This window comes from Oncorhynchus nerka, linkage group LG13 (genome assembly GCF_034236695.1).
Source record: "Oncorhynchus nerka isolate Pitt River linkage group LG13, Oner_Uvic_2.0, whole genome shotgun sequence".
Taxonomy (NCBI): Eukaryota; Metazoa; Chordata; class Actinopteri; order Salmoniformes; family Salmonidae; genus Oncorhynchus; species Oncorhynchus nerka.
This window is the reverse complement of record NC_088408.1, coordinates 79293065-79311598: the sequence shown is the minus strand read 5'-3', so window position 1 is coordinate 79311598 and position 18534 is coordinate 79293065. Positions and strand designations below refer to the sequence as shown.

Here is an 18534-nt window from a genome sequence, read left to right as displayed (position 1 = left end):
ATCAAGGGCTTATTTTACTGAGATATTTTTATTTTTAAGTTGTAAAACAATATTATACAGCAAGGCAGTATTAAAATAAAACTGAAATGCAGTGTTATCCTGCCCCTAATGGTACATTATAACTACAGAATCCATATAACGTTGATTACATATTAACGTGTAGAAAACAGTTGAACTTAATGAGCAGATAGTGAGACTGCAAAGGGTCAACGGTTGTGCTATTAAGTTGTGGTGGTTGGCTTCTCGCTAGTGCCCTGGGTCATTTCTTCAGGTTTCTCACTGCTGCTCTTGGAGCTGTAATCCACCCTCTCAAAGAGCAGCAGCATCTCACAGTGCATGGTCTGGGGGAAGAGGTCCACAGCCATTGCCCGCACCGGACGGAACGGAGCTCCACGTACACGGTTGGAGGGAGCCCTGCACAGACTACACAGCTCAAATTTAGAACCAGAAGAATCCCCATGGAGATGACATTCTGCACGTGCAGAATGAAAAGGATAGGGTATTATACTCACTCTATGAAGTTGTTCATGGCTGCCTTGGCATTGCATGCCACATAAACCAGCCTTTTCAGATGCTCCGCTCTTCTGATTGCCAGAATGACCTTTGAATCTAGATGGTACACAATCAATTACTGTCACTCAATTGAAATATACAGTGCATGGACAAACTGATTCGGTATATTTTGTAACATACGTAAGCCCGCTCTCGGTGGGTCCACGATGGCGGTGATGCTGGGGGATACGACAGCGTTGAGCACCATCTGGAACACATCTTCAGCCTTTCCGCAGTGGAACTCAATATTACTCAGCCCTGAAATATTTCAGTCACAGTCAGGTTCTCTGTCATAGCACTACAGCAAATGTATTGGGGTATTGATTAGGCAGAGGGTCGGGAATATTCAAGAGTTAGATATTAGATATGTATGATTTTAGATATTAGATTTGAACATGTACTGTATGTCACGCTTAACTCTTTCTGGCCTCATTGGTCAAGTGTCAGTAGATGCCAGGCACCAATATGATTTAGCCTCTTACCATTGATCTTCGCGTTGACTTTGGCATCCTTCACTGCTTCCTGACACATCTCTATCCCAATCACCTTCCTCACCCTCTGGAGGACACAGGGTGCGACTCATAATGTCAACAGAGAAAGGGACGAATCCATTTCCAGACGGATTGATCCATACAGTTGTAATCAGGGTTGTGTTAAATACCATTTCAGTTTAATTCCTTAAATGAAATGCACTTGACCCCCAACCCTGCTTGTTATGTATGTAGGATGCCATGTGTCTTTATTTATAAGTCAACGAACACATTTCTCTTGTTCTCTATAGTACCTTAGCCAGTGAGATGCCAATGGTTCCTGTCCCGCAGCATACATCCAGCACAGTGCTGTCCTTGTCCAGCTGGGCCCATTCTCCTACAGCTGAGTACAGCACCTCAGCTGCCCCTGTGTTCACCTGGTCAATGACATACAGTGAGTATAATAAGTATTCATTCCTCTTGCATTTTTTCGCTGTGTTACAACATGGGATTGAAATATAATTGTGATTTTTGTGGGTCAATGGATAGGATACGCAATAATGTCAAAAGGGAAAATACATTTGTAATAATTAAAATATAGTTGTTGTATAAGTATTCATCCCCTTGTTGAGGAAGGCCTAAATTACTTCAGGAGTAAAGTGTGACTTTGCAACAAAAATATAAAATGTAAAGTGTTGGTTCCATGTTTCATGAGCTGAAATAAAAGATCCCAGAGATTTTCCATATGCACATAATGCTTATTTCTCTCAAACCCATAGAAAATCTTTGGAGGGAGTTGAAAGTCCATGTTGCCCAGCAACAGCCCCAAAACATCACTGCTCTAGATGAGATCTGCATGGAGGAATGGGCCAAAATACCAGCAACAGTGTGTGAAAACCTTGTGAAGACTTACAGAAAACGTTTGACCTCTGTCATTGCCAACAAAGGGTATATAACAAAGTATTGAGATAAACTTTTGTTACTTATTTTCCACCATAATTTGCAAATAAATTCATAAAAAATCCTACAATGTGATTTTCTGGATTTTTTTTCTCATTTTGTCTGTCATAGTTGAAGTGTACCCATGATGAAAATTACAGGCCTCTCTCAGCTTTTTAAATGGGAGAACTTGCACAATTGGTGGCTGACTAAATACTTTTTTGCACCACTGTATATCTGTATTCCCAGTCATGCGAAATCCATAGATTAGGGCCTAATGAACTTGTTTCAATTAACTGATTTCCTTATATGAACTGTAACTCAGTACAATCTTTGAAATTGTTGCATGTTGCTTAATATTTGTGTTCAGTGTACATGGACTCACATGATTTTAGAATGACTACCTCTTCCTCTGTCCCCGATACATACAACATCTATAAGGTGCCTCAGTCAAGTATTGCATTTCAAACACAGATTCAACTACAAAGACCAGGAAGCTTTTCAAAAGCCTCATAAAAGAAGGGCAGTGATTGGAATATGGGTAACAATAACAAATCAGACATTGAATATCTCTTTAAAGATGGTCAGGTTAATAATTGTGCTGTGGATGACGTATTAAACCACCCAGAAACATTGAAGATAGTCATCCTTCTGAGCTGCAGCACAGGAAGGACACTACTCAGGATGTCACCATGAGGCCATTGGAGTTCAATTGCTATGATGGGAGAAACTGAGGATGGATCAACAACATTGTAGTGACTCTACAATAATGACCAACAGTGCATTCAGAAAGTATTCACACCCCTTGACTTTTTCCACATTTTGTTACGTTACAGCCTTATTCTAAAATTGATTCAATTGACCCCCCCCCTTCTCATAATAGCCCCTAATGACAAATAAATATTTTTTTTGACATTTTTGAAAATGTATAAAGAATTACCATCTGAAATATCACATTTACATAAGTATTCATACCCCTTTACTCATTACTTTGTGGAAGCACCTTTGGCAGCGATTACAGCCTGGAGTCTTCTTGGTTATGACGGTACAAGCTTGGCACACCTGTATTTGGGGAATTTCTCCCATTCTTGTCTGCAGATCCTCTCAAGCTCTGTCAGGTAGGATGGGGAGCGTCACTGCACAGATATTTTCAGGTCTCTCCAGAGATGTTTGATTGGGTTCAAGTTCGGGCTATAGCTGGAAGCCACTCCTGTATTGTCTTGGCTGTGTGCTTAGGGTAGTTGTCCTTTTGAAAGGTGAACCTTCGCTCAGTCTGAGGTCCTGAGTGCTTTGGAGCAGGTTTTCATCAAGCATCTCTCTGTACTTCGTTCCAGTCATCTTTCCCTCAATCCTGACTAGTCTCCCAGTCCCTGCCACTGAAAAACATCCCCACAGCATGATGCTGCCACAACCATACTTCGCCAAAGGGATGGTGCCAGGTTTCCTCCACATATGACGCTTGGCATTCAGGCCAAAGAGTTCAATCTTAGTTTAATCAGACCAGAGAATCTTGTTTCTCATGATCTGAGAGTCTTTAGGTGCCTTTTGGCAAACTCAAAGCAGGCTGTCATGTGCCTTTTACTGAAGAGTGGCTTCCATCTGGCCACTCTACCATAAAGGCCTGATTGGTGGAATGCTGCAGTATTGGCTGTCCTTCTGGAAGGTTCTCCCATTTCCACAGTGGAACTCTGAAGCTCTGTCAGCGACGATCGGGTTCTTGGTCACCTCCCTGACCAAGGATCTTCTCCCCCGATTGCTCAGTTTGGCCGGGTGATCAGCTCTAGGAAGAGTTTTGGTGGTTCCAAACTACTTCCATTTAAGAATGATGGGGGCCACTGTGTTCTTGGGGACCTTCAATTCTGCAGAAATGTTTGGGTACCCATCCCCAGATCTGTGCCTCGACACAATCCTGTCTCAGAGCTCTACAGACAATTCAACTGTTATTGGTCACATACACATGGTTAGCAGATGTTAATGCGAGTGTAGTTCCGACAGATTACTTGTTAGATCTTACTGCACAAACAATTTCCCAACAACTACCTCATACACACAAATCTAAAGGGGTGAATGAGAATATGTACATATAAATATATGGATGAGAGATGGCCGAGCGGCATAAGCAAGGTGCAATAGATGGTATAAAACACAGTATATATACACACTCGGCAAAAAAAGAAACGTCCCTTTTTCAGGACCCTGTCTTTCAAAGATTCGTAAAAATTCGTAAAATCGTAAAAATCCAAATAACTTCACAGATCTTCATTGTAAAGGGTTTAAACACAGTTTCCCATGCTTGTTCAATGAACCATAAACAATGAATGAACATGCACCTGTGGAACGGTCGTTAAGACACTAACAGCTTACAGATGGTAGGCAATTAAGGTCACAGTTGTGAAAACTCAGGACAATAAAGAGGCCTTTCAACTGACTCTGAAAAACACTAAAAGAAAGATGCCCAGTGTCCCTGCTCATCTGCATGAACATGCCTTAGGCATGCTGCAAGAAGGCATGAGGACAGCAGATGTGGCCAGGGCAATAAATTGCAATGTCCGTACTGTGAGACGCCTAAGACGGCGCTACAGGATGGACAGCTGATCATCTTCGCAGTGGCAGACCACGTGTAACAACACCTGCACAGGATCGGTACATCCAAACATCACAGCTGCGGGACTGGTACAGGATGGCAACAACAACTGCCAGAGTTACACCAGGAACACACAACCCCTCTATCAGTGCTCAGACTGTCCGCAATAGGCTGAGAGAGGCTGGACTGAGGGCTTGTAGGCCTGTTGCAAGGCAGGTCCTCACCAGACATCACCGGCAACACCGTCGCCTATGGGCACAAACCCACCGTCGCTGGACCAGACAGGACTGGCAAAAAGTGCTTTTCACTGACGAGTCGTGGTTTTGTCTCACCAGGGGCGATGTTCGGATTTGCGTTAATCGTCAAAGGAATGAGCGTTACACCGAGGCATGTACTCTGGAGCGGGATTGATTTGAAGGTGGGGGGGTCCATCATGGTCTGGGGCGGTGTGTCACAGCATTATCGGACTGACATGACCCTCCAGCATGACAATGCCACCAGCCATACTGCTCATTCTCTGCGTAATTTCCTGCAATACAGGAATGTAATTGTTCTGCCATGGCCAGCGTAGAACCCGGATCTCAATCCCATTGAGCACGTCTGGGACCTGTTGGATCGGAGGGTGAGGGCTAGGGCCATTCCCCCCAGAAATGTCCGGAAACTTGCAGGTGCCCTGGTGGAAGAGTGGAGTAACATCTCATAGCAAGAACTGGCACATCTGGTGCAGTCAATGAGGAGGAGATGCACTGCAGTAATTAATGCAGCTGGTGGCCACATCAGATACTGACTGTTACTTTTGATTTTTTATCCCCCCCTTTTTTCAGGGACACATTTCCATTTATGTTAGTCACATGTCTGTGGAACCTGTTCGGTTTATGTTTCAGTTGTTGAATCTTATGTTCATACAAATATTTACACATTAAGTTTGCTGAAAATAAACGCAGTTGACAGTGAGAGGACATAGTGGCTCGGGTGGTTGTTGTCCTTGATCTTTTTGGCATTCCTGTGACATCGGGTGCTGTAGGTGCCATGGAGGGCAGGTAGTTTTGCCCCCAGTGATACATTGTGCAGACCGCACCACCCTCTGGAGAGCCTTGAGGTTGAGGGTGGTGCAGTTGCCAAACCAGGATGAGGTTTATCAGAGTTTTGGGTGACAATTTCTTCAGCCTCCTAATGTTGAAGAGACACTGTTGCGCCTTCACCACACTGTCTGTTTGGGTGGACCATTTCAGTTTGTCTGTGATATGTACGCCTAGGAACTTAAAATGTTCCACCTTCTCCACTGCTGTCCCTTCGATGTAGATAGGGGGGTGGTCGCTCTGCTGTTTCCTGAAGTCCACGATCATCTCCTTTGTTTTATTGACATTGAGTGAGAGGTTGTTTTCCTGACACCACACTCTGTGTGCCCTCATCTCCTCGCTGTAGGCTGTCTCGTGGTTGTTGGTAATCAAGCCCACTACTGTTGTGTTGTCTGCAAACTTGATGACTGGCTACGCAGTCATGGGTGAACAGGGAGTTTGAAGGGGGCTGAGCACACACCCTTGTGGGGCCCCAGTGTTGTGGGTCAGCGAAGTGCAGATGTTGTTTCCTACCTTCACCAACTGGGGGCGTCCCGTCAGAAAGTCCAGGACCCAATTGCACAGGACGGGTTGAGACCCAGGGCCTCCAGCTTGATGATGAGCTTGGAGGGTACTATGTTGTTGAATGCTGAGCTGTTGTCAATGAATAGCATTCTTACATAGGTATTATATTTGGGATAGGGCAGTGTGCAGGCGATTGCATCGTCTGTGGACCTGTTGGAGCGGTATGCAAACCGAAGTGGGTCTAGGGTGGCAGGTAAGGTGGAGGTGATATGATCCTTGACTAGTCTCTCAAAGCACTTCATGATGACAGAAGTGAGTGCTACGGGGCAGTAGTCATTTAGTTCAGTTACCTTTGCCTTCTTGGGTACAGGAACAATGGTGGCCAGCTTCGAGCATGTGGAGACAGCAGAATAGGGAGTGATTGAATATGTCCGTAAACACACCAGCCAGCTGGTCTGAGCATACTCTGAGAACGCGGCCAGGGATGCTGTCTGGGCCAACAGCCTTGCGAGGGTTAACACGTTTAAGTGTTTTACTCAAGTCAGCCATGGAGGAGAGGGGGGAGCAGTCCTTGCTAAAGGGCTTCTTCTGCGGCGCCCCTTCTGCGGCGCTGTTGTTTTTGGTCGGCTTCTGGGATTAGATACATTGTCCTGGGTGGTGGTCCAAACAGAGGTTCCGCTTTGGGAAAGTCGTATTCCTGGTCGTTATGTTGGTAAGTTGACATCGCTCTTATATCCAATAGTTCTTCTCGGCTGTATGTAATAATATTTCCTGGGGTAACAATGTAATACATTTTAAAAAAGGAAATACTGCATAGTTTCCTAAGGACTCGAAGCGAGGCGACCATCACTGTCGGCGCCATCTTCCTTCGACCTCATGGCTTGGTCTTCCTTCGACCTCATGATAACTGTCAACTGTGGGACCTTTACATAGACAGGTCTGTGCCTTTCCAAATGTACAATCAATTGAATTTGCCACAGGTGGACTCCAATCAAGTGGTAGAAACATCTCAAATCACCTGGTTAAGTAAAGGTGAAAAAATAAATAATAATAATAATAATTTAAATCAGCTTTTTGAGTTAAAATGGCTGTCAAGCTATGACCACCAACATCTTGAATTAGTTTTATATTGTACAATCCAGGTATGCAAAGCTCTTAGAGACTTAAAAAGACTTGCAGCGGGTAATCACTGCCAAATGTGTTTCTAAAATGTATTGACTCAGGGGTGGTGAAGACTTATCTAATCAATCAAGTTTTATTTTTCATTAATATTTAAAAAGTTAGAATTTGTCTTTTGTGTAGATCGTTGACAAAAAAATGACAATTAAATCATTTTTATTCCCACTTTAAAATGTGAAGAAATCCAAATATGATACCCACTGTATTTTACAGCTACAGAACAGAGTTCATAGTGCTGTACCTCAGAGACACTAACTTGGAGGCTCTTAAAATGGTGGAGGAAATACAACACTATCTCAATATAATGAAATATAATTTTAAAAACTATGCCAAATGGACCGAAGATGGTTAAGTAAATAGGATGAAGACTCTACAGCTAAGATACGTGACATGGGATACTCACCTGGAAGAAAGAATGGGGGGATATCCTGAACTTCAGGCCAAGAAGCTCCTCGTGAATACACTCCTCTCCAGCTACCAGCTCACACGGCAAGTCCTCCGGGTTAGGGGATTGCCTTAGTGAATACAACATTATCTGTCAATCACAACATTTCCATGTGCATTCTCACACCGTTAAATTGTTGTTTTTCTAAAGATCTTACCTTTGTCCCTCTGACACAAAGTACAGAGCAGTTACACCACTCTCTTTCCCATCACCCTCTGTGAAATACTCTTTCATAGAGCTCTTCAGGACATTTAGTTCTTTTTCCTCAACTTTCTGCAAAGTAGGAAAGGCGAGAAGAAATGACAGGATTTAAAAGGAGAGTCACTACACTTATATTGTTCAGCTGAAGAATCCAGTGATGAATGTAGTGATTCTTAGATCAGAACGCATAATGTGTACATTTCTGTACCATGGTATATGGCCAATATACCACGGCTAAGGGCTGTTCTTTTGCACGACGCAACGCCTTATTGCTATTATAAACTGGTTACCAACGTAATTAGAGCAGTTAAAATAAAAGTTTTGTCATACTTGTGGTATACGATCTGATATCACAGCTTTCAGCCAATCAGCATGCAGGGCTTGAACCACCCAGTTTATAATGTAATATTAATCACATTGAAGAATGTTTTATTTGTACCTGTGGGTTAAAGAACACCATAGCCATGGCCTGCTTGGTCCTTGTGGTCCGCACTGTTAGCTGCTTCCAGTGGCCCTCGTATGTCTCAGGGCTGTACACTGAGTATGGGGTTGTCCTGTGTAGATAAACAAATTATGGGTCAAAAGAAGGTGATAACATTATTTACATCTAGCACCCCCATTCTTCTGGCCTGGTTGTCCTAGAGCTGTTGAAACTATGCCAGAAAAGTTGTATATTCAGCAGAAACAGATCTGAGGCCACCAGGCTATTGTATTGCTGTGTGCAGCATTGTTTTGGATTCCTTCTTGTTGCATGCTAAAACCAGTATATAGATCAAATAGTGTATATAGGGCAGATCTGATACAGTGGCCAGAATATTTAACTGAGACGTGACATTGAGTCCTGTGATCAGGGCGGGATCAGTGCAGGACAGAGATGAGGCCTCCCTCTCAGTAAGATGACATTAATACCTGATGAATTTCTGGAACTCACTGACCACTCTCTTGGCCTCAGTGGTGACATGGATGCTGTCTGAGGGTCCCACCACGGCACAGGAGCCCCCTTTGTACTTCCCCAGTCTGAAGCCTATGGTCTTATCCTCTTCATTCGCTCCAATACCAATGACAAACTCACACTTGTTCCTGTATTCAACCTGCATGATAAGAGTAGGGAAAGGATGCTTAGGGTCAAAGGGTGCTTAGGGTCAAAGTTCAGCATGTGCATACTCAGGCAGGGACTGCAGTCAGTGTATGTATTTCATTAAGACACCAGGTTGTCAAACGCCTTGCTAGTAGCTGAGATACTCATTTTCAGCAGGATGATCAAAAGGCCAGAGTGCATCTGGACTTAGTTAAATCAACCCCACAACAAAAAAGGCATAATGATTTCAGGTTCTTGATGTAGTCACAGAAAACCTGTACAAGCTGTGACAGCAAACGTTCACCCCAGGTTGCCAGGGCCATATGTAGGCCTATTATAAACAGGTCATTCGAGCCCTGGATGCTTATTGGCTGACGCAAAACGACTTGTTTACTGTTCTAATTACGTTGGTAACCTGTTTATTATCTCAATAAGGCCCCTCAGGGGTTTGTGGTATATGGCCAATATACCAGAGCTAAGGGCTGTATCCAGGCACTCTGCATGTATCCAGACACTCTGCATTGCGCAAATGAACAGCCCTTTGGGGTGGTATTTATTTATTTATTATTTTTTCACCTTTATTTAACCAGGTAGGCTAGTTGAGAACAAGTTCTCATTTACAACTGTGACCTGGCCAAGATAAAGCAAAGCAGTTCGACACATACAACAACACAGAGTTACACATGGAGTAAACAAACATACAGTCAATAATACAGTAGAAAAAAGTCTATATACAGTGTGTGCAAGTGAGGTAGGATAAGGGAGGTAAGGCAATAAATAGGCCATGGTGGACGCTGGAATGGTAGATGTGCAGAAGATGAAAGTACAAGTAGAGATACTGGGGTGCAAAGGAGCAAGATAAATAAATAAATAAATAGAGTGTGGGGATGAGGTAGTTGGATGAGCTAATTACAGATGGGCTATGTACAGGTGCAGTGATCTGCTCTGACATATTAGCCATATACCCCCCGGGCCTTATTGCTTAAATATAACATCCTGGGGTTCTCAAAACAACAGCACTCAGAGAGGTTTCTACAGTATTGCATTGTACCTGTGACGGAGATGGGCGAATTTCTTCCAGAGGGCAACACATTCTCTTGTACTTCTCCTTCTGCACAAATAGCCAGGGCAGCATCGCTTTGTTGGTGTTGCCTATTTCTCTGAACAGAAAATGGGAGGACATAATAACATGATGTACAGTCAGTTTTCCTTTGTGTAGTTTGAGTAACAGACTTCTCTGTAGGCAATTGTTATTAAAGACATACTCAAATAAAGATGTCCAATTGTTCTGTTCATTAGAGCAAAGGAAGGACCAGATAAAGGCCTTAAAGTCATCTATAAACTATGAAGTCATCTCATTAGTAAATTTATGTGGTGTCTTTCATTGCAGGATATAATAAGACAGGATATAATGCAATAGACTGCAGTAATCCTATCGATGCCCCACTTGAGGTTATTCTTGTGAAGTGAACCAGAAGCCACACATGGCATGGGCCTATACACATCTCTGTACCTGGCCAGTCTCTGCAGCACCCCCTCCACCTCCTGCTCCTTCCTCCTCAGCTGCTCCTCATAAGGCACATTCCACAGGGGCGTCACCACGTTGGCGATCTGTATGCTGAGCGGCGCCTCGTCCTCCTCTGCCTCCTTCCGCTTGGAGGGGGGCTGCCCGGCACTCCCGGCCTCATCCCGCCCCCTCTTCCTGAGCATAGGGTCCGCCTTGGGCTTGGCCAGGCGCACACTAAGCACCCGGCCCTTCCACTGCATGCCGTGCACCATCTTCATGGCCTTGTCCCTCTCCTCTTCGTTCTTGAAGGTGACGAAGGCAAACGTCTGCTTCCCGAACAGTTTGATCTTGTGCGGGTTAAGGCGATGCTTCTCCAGGAACTTCTTCAAGTCATTGAAACCGATGAATTTGGGAAGGTTCTGGATCTCCACTTTGAAAATCTCAGAGGTGAAGAGGTCCGCTTGGACATAGCGGTACAGATTATTAGGGTCGGAAGAAGCTGCTTCTTCTCCTCCACCTTCAGCATTGGGTTCATCTGTTTTCACCCCATCTACTGCATCTTCTTTGGGGTCAGATGTCTTCTCCTCATTCAGTGATGGAGAACCTACCATTGGGATGTCACCAACATCTGTCATGTTCTGTTTGAGGGGGATAGTGGACATCATTAACAAAAGTGTGCTTCATCTGGACTATCAGTCTGCATTTCATAAGTGACATTTGAAAATACACATATCAGACATGCACTACTTCTGCACTGCTTTCTTTAGTTATGCAGATCTTACGGAGTAGTTAGTTACAATGAGTGTAGCAAAGTGGCTGAGATTAAGCAAAGCAAATGACCAAAAGCACGAGCATAATTTAGCACTGAAATTAACGGCTAGCCTAGGACTTACTAAACAGAAGAGCAAACAATAAAATCACCTTCACTTTTGCTCTTACAGCTCTGACAAATAATATTTGCTTATGGGCAATTCACTTCTGACTATAAGAAACTGCGGGCTGCCATCTTGTGGGACACGTGGAAAATATGAACTTTGACATTGAGGCGTTAAGAAAAAAATACGTCACTATATATTTTCACTGACAATTTATTGAATGCATTCTGCATGATTCCTGCTGATTGTGTTATGGTAGAATGATAAATCTTAGAACAAAGAAAAAAAATGTTCCGACACAGGAATTGACGAAGCTGCTAGATCTACAGATAAACCCGAGCCCGATATTTCACCGGTTGGCGTTGAAGCATCCGGTTGGCGTTTCCACTCACTACCAAATATGGCAATGAGAGGAAGCCCAGTGACCGGCAGTGGGGGAAGATGGAACGAGATTGATTTTTGCCGACATTATGCAAATTGTCTCATCGATTTAATTTGCTCGTGTTATACGTTCATACGTTATTTTATGGCTCAATGTAAAGCCCGTTAAAATAGTAAAGCCCTTTCAAATTTGTTTTCTGTTTTCAAAACTACAATATGTAACAAACGAAGTGGACTGCATTTTGTAGACTTTACCCTTTGCCAAAGTTTTAAAAAATTGCGTTTTTCAGGAGTGCAAAGGGCGAATTGAGTTATTGCACACGCGCACTTCACAGAGTAGGCGTTACCTAATGGAAATATGCTAACAAATGCTAGATCGCGCCAATAGGATCTCACTAGCTCGTGCTTGGCTCTGCCCACCTCATTGTTTGCTCTGCCCACTGTGATTAATTCGCTCCCATTGTAACCGACAGGCTCTGGTCTATCTTGGGTTAGTTATAAAAACTCTTTGGTTGCAATGTGTCAGGTTTTTACTTTTGTTGACATTTTAGCTAGCTACGTATTTATCCAACGTTTCAAACACACATGCCACTTTTGATTATATGTAGCAACCTTTCACATAGTTAGGAAATGCGTAGAGTATACTTTGAAGTGGACTGCAAACAAATAATCATATTTAATAAAGAAAACAATAATACACAGAGTGTAAACATGTTCGTAATTATTGTATTTGGTAAAGAGCAGTTTATACGTTTAAAAATTATTTTATGGCTCAATGTAAAGCCCTTTAAAATAGTGTCGAAAGTGGAGGGGTGCCGGGATGGGGAAAACGCGAGTAGAACATTTCGGCGCGCGAAATCTACAGCAGGAAGACAGAAACGGCGAGTTTTTGGTTTTGAATCAATCAAACTAAATTCCATAATCTACAAACATCTACATTAATATGGCAGATCCGAAGGTGAGGGTATGAATTTTTAACATATGTATGTATCGTGCATTTAATGAAATGTACATTTTATTTCAATTGTAATATTTTGGTTGGCATTCTCAAAGTTTTATATTGCTAGGGTTGTACCCAAGGAAGATAAAAATGCCGGGTAGAGATGCTGATTTTAAAAATGTTTTTTAACAACCTTGTTAAACATCAATATTGGGGATAAAAAAGTGTTAATCGGCCTCAGAAAAACATTTTCTAGATAATGGTCAATCAGTTATGCCTTTTGTTGTATGTGTCAAAAGTGTACAACTCAATACTTTTGCCGCCCTTCTTTATACCTGGTCCAAAGCTAGCTAGCGTTAACTAGCTAGCCAAAGGCAAACTAGCCAGCCATATAGCTAGCGAACAAGTATATCATCGTGCCGCCACTACTTTCAAAATTATTATTTAAACCTAATATGTATTTGTCTGCGATATCACTTGGACACTATTTGGCATTGTTAAGAGTTGTCTAATGTTACCCCTACTGTACAGTAATTGCTACTGTTAGCCAGCCAGTTGGCAACAGAAGCCAGTTCCTCAGACTACAATAGCTAGATAGCATATTGCTTTATTCATCCCGAGTTTACACTGATTTAACAGAACTAGGTAAATACAATTACCCACTGTGTCATTTACACAATATCCAAACCGTTTTCATCTCTAGCTAGCTAACCTACTGCTGTGCTAGCTGGTCTAGTGCTTTCTCCGTGGCCTAGCTAACGTTAGCAAGCTAGCTGGCTGGCTAACTCCAGGCCGAAAGAAACTAGCGTCAACTTTATCAGTACTTGTTTATCCATTTAGCTAAGTAACTAGCTACGATGACAACACTGACATGCTATCTAAGTTATGACAGCTGTATAATAAAAGAGGATAACTTCATTAACGCAAAAAAAGACAACGATTGATTGAAGCAGGTGGACAATCACAAACATAACTTTTCTGTTAATAACGTTACCTGGACAACTAACTTTAGGTAACTAACGTTAACGTACTGTAAGTATCTAACGTTACTGTTTGTACATGAGAGGTAGCCAAATGTGCAGTCAGCTACCAAAACACTAGCTTGACAAGAATGTCAGCAAGCCATCTACTGTTAGCAAGCTGAAGTACTGCCGTAGGATTTATTTATTAGCTGCTTGGCAAGAATGTATAAAATGGGCCCGTTTTGCTCCCATGTTTAGCTACATACAGTAGCTAGCAACATCCCATAGTCTTATATGGATCCATGTTGTTAGCTTAGTTGAAGCTAGCCGTTACATTACACTCGAAAGCATGGAGCGACACGCGCCCCTTTCATACATTTGGTTCAGGCAGCTATTAAATAAATACTATGGCAGAAGCTAAGCTTTCTAGGTGGCATGCTGATATTATTGTCAGGTTAGTTTTTTAATAGCTGACTGCAAATTTGGCTAGCTCACATGTAACTACTTATGTTACGAACTAGCTCAAGTTTGTTGTCCAGGAAACAAAAACATTGTCCACCTGCTTCACCTTTCTTCCTCTTGTAAGGAGTGTTTGTCTGAGTATTATCTCTGATTATGTAATGGTAGGCCATATTACAAGTTCTGTAGTAAGTGTGAGATCATATGGATTCGCAAGACCTTTTGTAAAGTCATCCAGCAGCAGAGGTGCTTGGCTCAGCACCAGTGACACTAAGTTTAGTTGCCACAGCAAATTGCACACAAAAGATGACCTCCAAAGCCTGATCTCTCAAACCCCTCTATTCACATCCCTCTGCAGTTAGCTGGTGGAGCCTACTGTTTTTACAGTCTGAAACACTGACTTGTAAAGTACATTTCACAAACTTGAAGTGAGATGACAATCCAAGTGGAACCACTGAAGCCCACTGAAACTTTTGAGGAGTTTTTATTCTCATTTGATAATTTTGAATGCCAAATGCTGTCCTTAACATGTTTTCAAATTAATATTTTTTATAGGAAACACCAGAAGAGCAGGAGACTTCAACAGACAATGCAGAAGAATCAAACCACGATCCCCATTATGAGCCCATCGTGTCTCTTCCAGAGCAGGATGTGAAGACACTAGAGGAGGACGAGGAGGAACTGTTCAAAATGTAAGCTGATGCTGAAAGATTTCGCTTTGAATAGACAAACTCATTGAGCTATACACAATTTGTAATTCATTTATGGCTGAATCTTAACATCAAATTGGTAAATTCATAAATGTTTTCCTTAGGCATGCACTGTCAAATAGAGACTAAGTGAAATGTTACCCTAAGTAGAAGTTAGGATTTGTCTCAAGTGTAGTGCAACTATCCAGCCCTCTGTCATCCAAGTATTGTTACTGATTCCCTCCAAAGCCTCAGCATTTGACCCATATTGTCTCCCCTCAGGCGAGCGAAGCTCTACCGCTTTGCCTCTGAGAACGACCCACCAGAGTGGAAGGAGCGCGGCACAGGCGACGTCAAGCTCCTGAAACACAAAGAGAAGGGCACCATCCGCCTATTGATGAGGCGAGACCGGACCTTAAAGATCTGTGCCAATCACAACAGTGAGTCACGGAGCGCTTCTTGTCTAAGGCAGTAGCATTTATCACTGCAGTGCTGTCTTGTGTCGAACATAAACCTGTCCATTAACTCATGCATTGATGCTGCCTGTCCACTGAATTGTTATTTTGAGTATGAGATGGTCCGGTATAAGCAAAACAAGTCATTGTATAGATATGTGATTCTATGGGTCAGTGGCCTAAATCCTTTTCATCTTTCAGTTTTCCCTGTGATGGAGCTGAAGCCCAACGCCGGCAGCGACAGGGCATGGGTATGGAACACACTTGCCGACTTTGCTGATGAGCATCCCAAACCTGAACTCCTGGCAATCCGTTTCCTCAATGCAGAAAGTGAGTATGACAACACGTCTATTTCCGTCACTGCATTAGCTTTTTACAATTCGGTCGACTTCCCATGCAAAAAGTGTGATCTGTCAATGTGTGGATGGGGTTTAAAATAACTCTTCTGTCCTATTCAGATGCTCAGAAATTTAAGGTGAAGTTCGATGAATGCAAGGAGGAAGTCCGAAAATCTCAAGACGGATCAGGTTCGTGTACAATTATTTTTTTTATCACATTATTTTTCATAACCAGTATGCAGACAGTACTCTGTTCTCTGCCGCTCACTCCAGCCTGGAACTTTGTCTGCTAAATTAACATGGATAATTCAACCATTCGCTTGGCCCACTATTAGGCTAGTGTTGGTATGTTCTGCCACACTTAGAATTGTTCTCGCTGCAGTGTTAATTACAAAGAACCACCATTGTTCATAAGGTCACATGTTAATCACTACCCAGTTTAGATTAACCTTCTGTATCAGTGGAACAAAAAGATTTGTGAAACACTCAAGATGGAATACTCTGTCATTCAAATGGTGGACATCCGCAATGCCCCAAAACAAGCTCTTAGATGAAGACCGTTACCATCAACACTTGATGTAGTTTGGAGCCTCATCTTGTCCAACCTGTTTGCTTAGTCATTGGCCCACCATGACACATCACAGTTAATATCTTTCTGTTCTCTGCAGGAGAAAACACTGACAGTGCAAACAAAGTGGCAGAGAAACTGGAGGAACTATCTGTAAAAGACAAGACCAAGACAGAGGAAAAGAGGGAGGAGGAAAAGGAGAAAGTGGCAGCAGAAGAGAAATGAAACCAAGAACTTGCTTTACTGATCTTCGTGTCATTTTCTACAATAGACTCTAAAGAAACTGAATTTGGACACTTGCATATTGATTTATTTAGTTTTTTTTTTAATGATTTGTTTACCTCGAGATCACAAGACCTTGGTGCTGCAAAAAAATGATCCATTCATTAAAATGTGCCCCTCCCCACCCGCCCTCTGCTTTTTCCATCATGGAAAACCTAGTTGTCTGTTCTGCTCATCTGTCACTCATTTCAGACAGAAGTATTACCTGTTTTGGTAAATTAGCCCATTTTATTTACCGCTTTCAAATTAGGGGGGGGGGGGGGTGTTTGCATGACAAATTAGGAAGGTATTAAACAATGAACGTGTTTAATGAATTTACATGCAAAAAAACAGCATCACGGGGTGGATCCGATTATGCTTTGCTGGAGGGCACTGGTCTATGGCACGTAACGTGAATGGGCAAAAGCAGTGATGAGGAGCGCCCTTCTCAAATATAACAGTAATCTGTGTTGTTTAGTCATGTTGTCAACAAGGCAGCATGGTGCATCGTCCATAAACATGTTTTTCCATAAAATGTTTGTTTTGAAATTAGATTTCATTGGGAAGGAAGATAAGTAATCACTTTTGCATGTGAACACAGAATCCTACTCATTATACCACGTGCTTAATTACATCACTTTTGCTTTGAGCCGGCTTTCACTTGGTGCGAAACACGCCTACTCCCTCATTCACACAGACCCGATACCTGTATTTTGGTTACAGTAGGGTTTCCAAAACTCAGGACCCCAAGGGGTACACGTTTTTGCACTAGCGCTACACAGCTGATTCAAATCAACTAATCATCAAGCTTTGAATCAGCTGTTTAGTGTTAGGGCAAAAAACTAAATGTATACCCTTTGGGTCTTGAGGACAGAGTTTGGGAAATGCTGGGTTACAGGGACTGTGAAAATGCAGTAATCATGACTAGGTCTTTAGGTGGCTTTTACTTTGCCTTGTTTTTATACCCTACCCCTTAAAGATATACCAAAAAGCAGGTGAAAATAAGCAGTTGTGGTACGTTTGTGGGATCTTTGTATATGAAAGAGGTATCGGTGTCAATTTACCATACTGTGAAATGAGGCTTGTGATATTGGTAATTCCCACATTGGGTAAGTCTTTTGTTATTCTGAAGCAAAGTTAGTTCATATGGAACAGGACTGCTTGTTAGCGCCACAAGTATGGAAAACGGGCAGAAAGGACGTGTGAGGAGCAGTAATGTCTTTGGCACGAATCTCAATATGGAGGCTTCCTCTGTATCCTCTCCTTAGTCTTTACTGATCTTAATACAGGCAAGGTGGTGGCTGCTTACCAGGCAGGAATTTGCCTTCACCTGTCCACTTAGTTCAGAGATTGGCAACTCCATCCCATGGGAGCCTAATTGGTGTCACACTTTTGCCCAGCTAACACACCTGACTCAATCAACTTATCATGATCTTCTGTTTAGAATGTAATTCATTTAATCAGCTGTGTTTGCTACGGATGGGGGGGGTGTTACAACTCCGGCCCCTGAGGACTGGAGTTGCCCATCCCAGGTGAAGGAGAGGAAATTAGTGGAGGAAGACACTTTGGACCATTGAGACACAGCCGTAGCTTTGTAAAATCAGGTGTAATCTGGGAACTAGTCTGCTGCTCGCTCAGAGGTCCTACTGCATATTCTCATTTGCATAATTCAGCTTCATTTTGTTGTTGACTGATCACACCAAATCAAAATGAAAGACAACGGGTTATCAGAATTAAGCGTAGGCTCGTCAATCTATGTTCTGGCTCAGGTCTCCTTCCCGGTGGCTCAAGTTTGTTTTTAGGCCATAATACATTCCCTCAAAGTGAAACAAGCATGTAGACAAGGTATAGTGGAAGAGTGTATTGATGCGGTATTAGGTGTGCTCACCGTGCTAACCTGTCCCCACTAACTGCATTGACCCTGCATCGAAGTGCCAGTGCATCTGTAAATACATGTACATGAATGGAATGTTGCTTTTCATTTCCACTCAAATGGTTTTAAGATGTTTCCTCCACCTTCCAATAAAAGCTCTCAAAGACCATTTTTTGTCTGTCTTTGCTATTTTAT

At 42.7% G+C, this 18534-nt stretch overlaps 2 protein-coding genes across 4 annotated transcripts; one reads left to right on the top strand and one right to left on the bottom strand.

The window, feature by feature from the left end:
• Positions 1 to 9: 9 nt before the first annotated feature.
• Positions 10 to 11567, bottom strand: trmt2a (tRNA methyltransferase 2 homolog A). 2 transcript variants are annotated; one of them, XM_029678441.2, is made up of 12 exons: positions 11460 to 11567; positions 10545 to 11176; positions 10083 to 10191; positions 8863 to 9044; positions 8393 to 8507; positions 7910 to 8025; positions 7711 to 7822; positions 1337 to 1459; positions 1035 to 1110; positions 694 to 810; positions 513 to 609; positions 10 to 423 (listed from the first exon to the last, which is right to left on the bottom strand). In XM_029678441.2, the coding sequence occupies exons 2-12, from the start codon at positions 11171 to 11173 to the stop codon at positions 222 to 224; spliced, it is 1878 nt and encodes a 625-aa protein (XP_029534301.1). In that variant the 5' UTR covers positions 11174 to 11176; positions 11460 to 11567; the 3' UTR covers positions 10 to 221. The 2 variants fall into 2 exon arrangements, with proteins under 2 accessions (XP_029534301.1, XP_029534302.1); XM_029678442.2 differs by having other exon boundaries at positions 11432 to 11564.
• A 1057-nt stretch (positions 11568 to 12624) lies between these two features.
• LOC115140224 (ran-specific GTPase-activating protein-like) lies at positions 12625 to 18508 on the top strand. Of its 2 annotated transcripts, none has more exons than XM_029678443.2 (6): positions 12625 to 12758; positions 14711 to 14847; positions 15127 to 15284; positions 15501 to 15629; positions 15758 to 15826; positions 16306 to 18508. In XM_029678443.2, exons 1-6 carry the CDS (start codon positions 12738 to 12740, stop codon positions 16428 to 16430), a joined length of 639 nt encoding a protein of 212 aa, XP_029534303.1. In that variant the 5' UTR covers positions 12625 to 12737; the 3' UTR covers positions 16431 to 18508. The 2 variants fall into 2 exon arrangements, with proteins under 2 accessions (XP_029534303.1, XP_029534304.1); XM_029678444.2 differs by having other exon boundaries at positions 12626 to 12752.
• Positions 18509 to 18534: the final 26 nt, after the last annotated feature.

Excerpts from the sequence above, each read along its gene's own strand:
- LOC115140224 (XM_029678443.2), top strand. The coding sequence starts at position 12,738 with ATGGCAGATCCGAAGGTGAGG. Across the intron at positions 14,848-15,126 it reads GAGGAGGAACTGTTCAAAAT|GCGAGCGAAGCTCTACCGCT; the intron begins GTAAGCTGATGC and ends GTCTCCCCTCAG. Across the intron at positions 15,630-15,757 it reads CCGTTTCCTCAATGCAGAAA|ATGCTCAGAAATTTAAGGTG; the intron begins GTGAGTATGACA and ends TGTCCTATTCAG.
- trmt2a (XM_029678441.2), bottom strand. The coding sequence starts at position 11,173 with ATGACAGATGTTGGTGACATCCCAATGGTAGGTTCTCCATCACTGAAT. Across the intron at positions 7,823-7,909 it reads TTTGTGTCAGAGGGACAAAG|GCAATCCCCTAACCCGGAGG; the intron begins GTAAGATCTTTA and ends GTATTCACTAAG. Across the intron at positions 811-1,034 it reads AGTCAACGCGAAGATCAATG|GGCTGAGTAATATTGAGTTC; the intron begins GTAAGAGGCTAA and ends GAAATATTTCAG.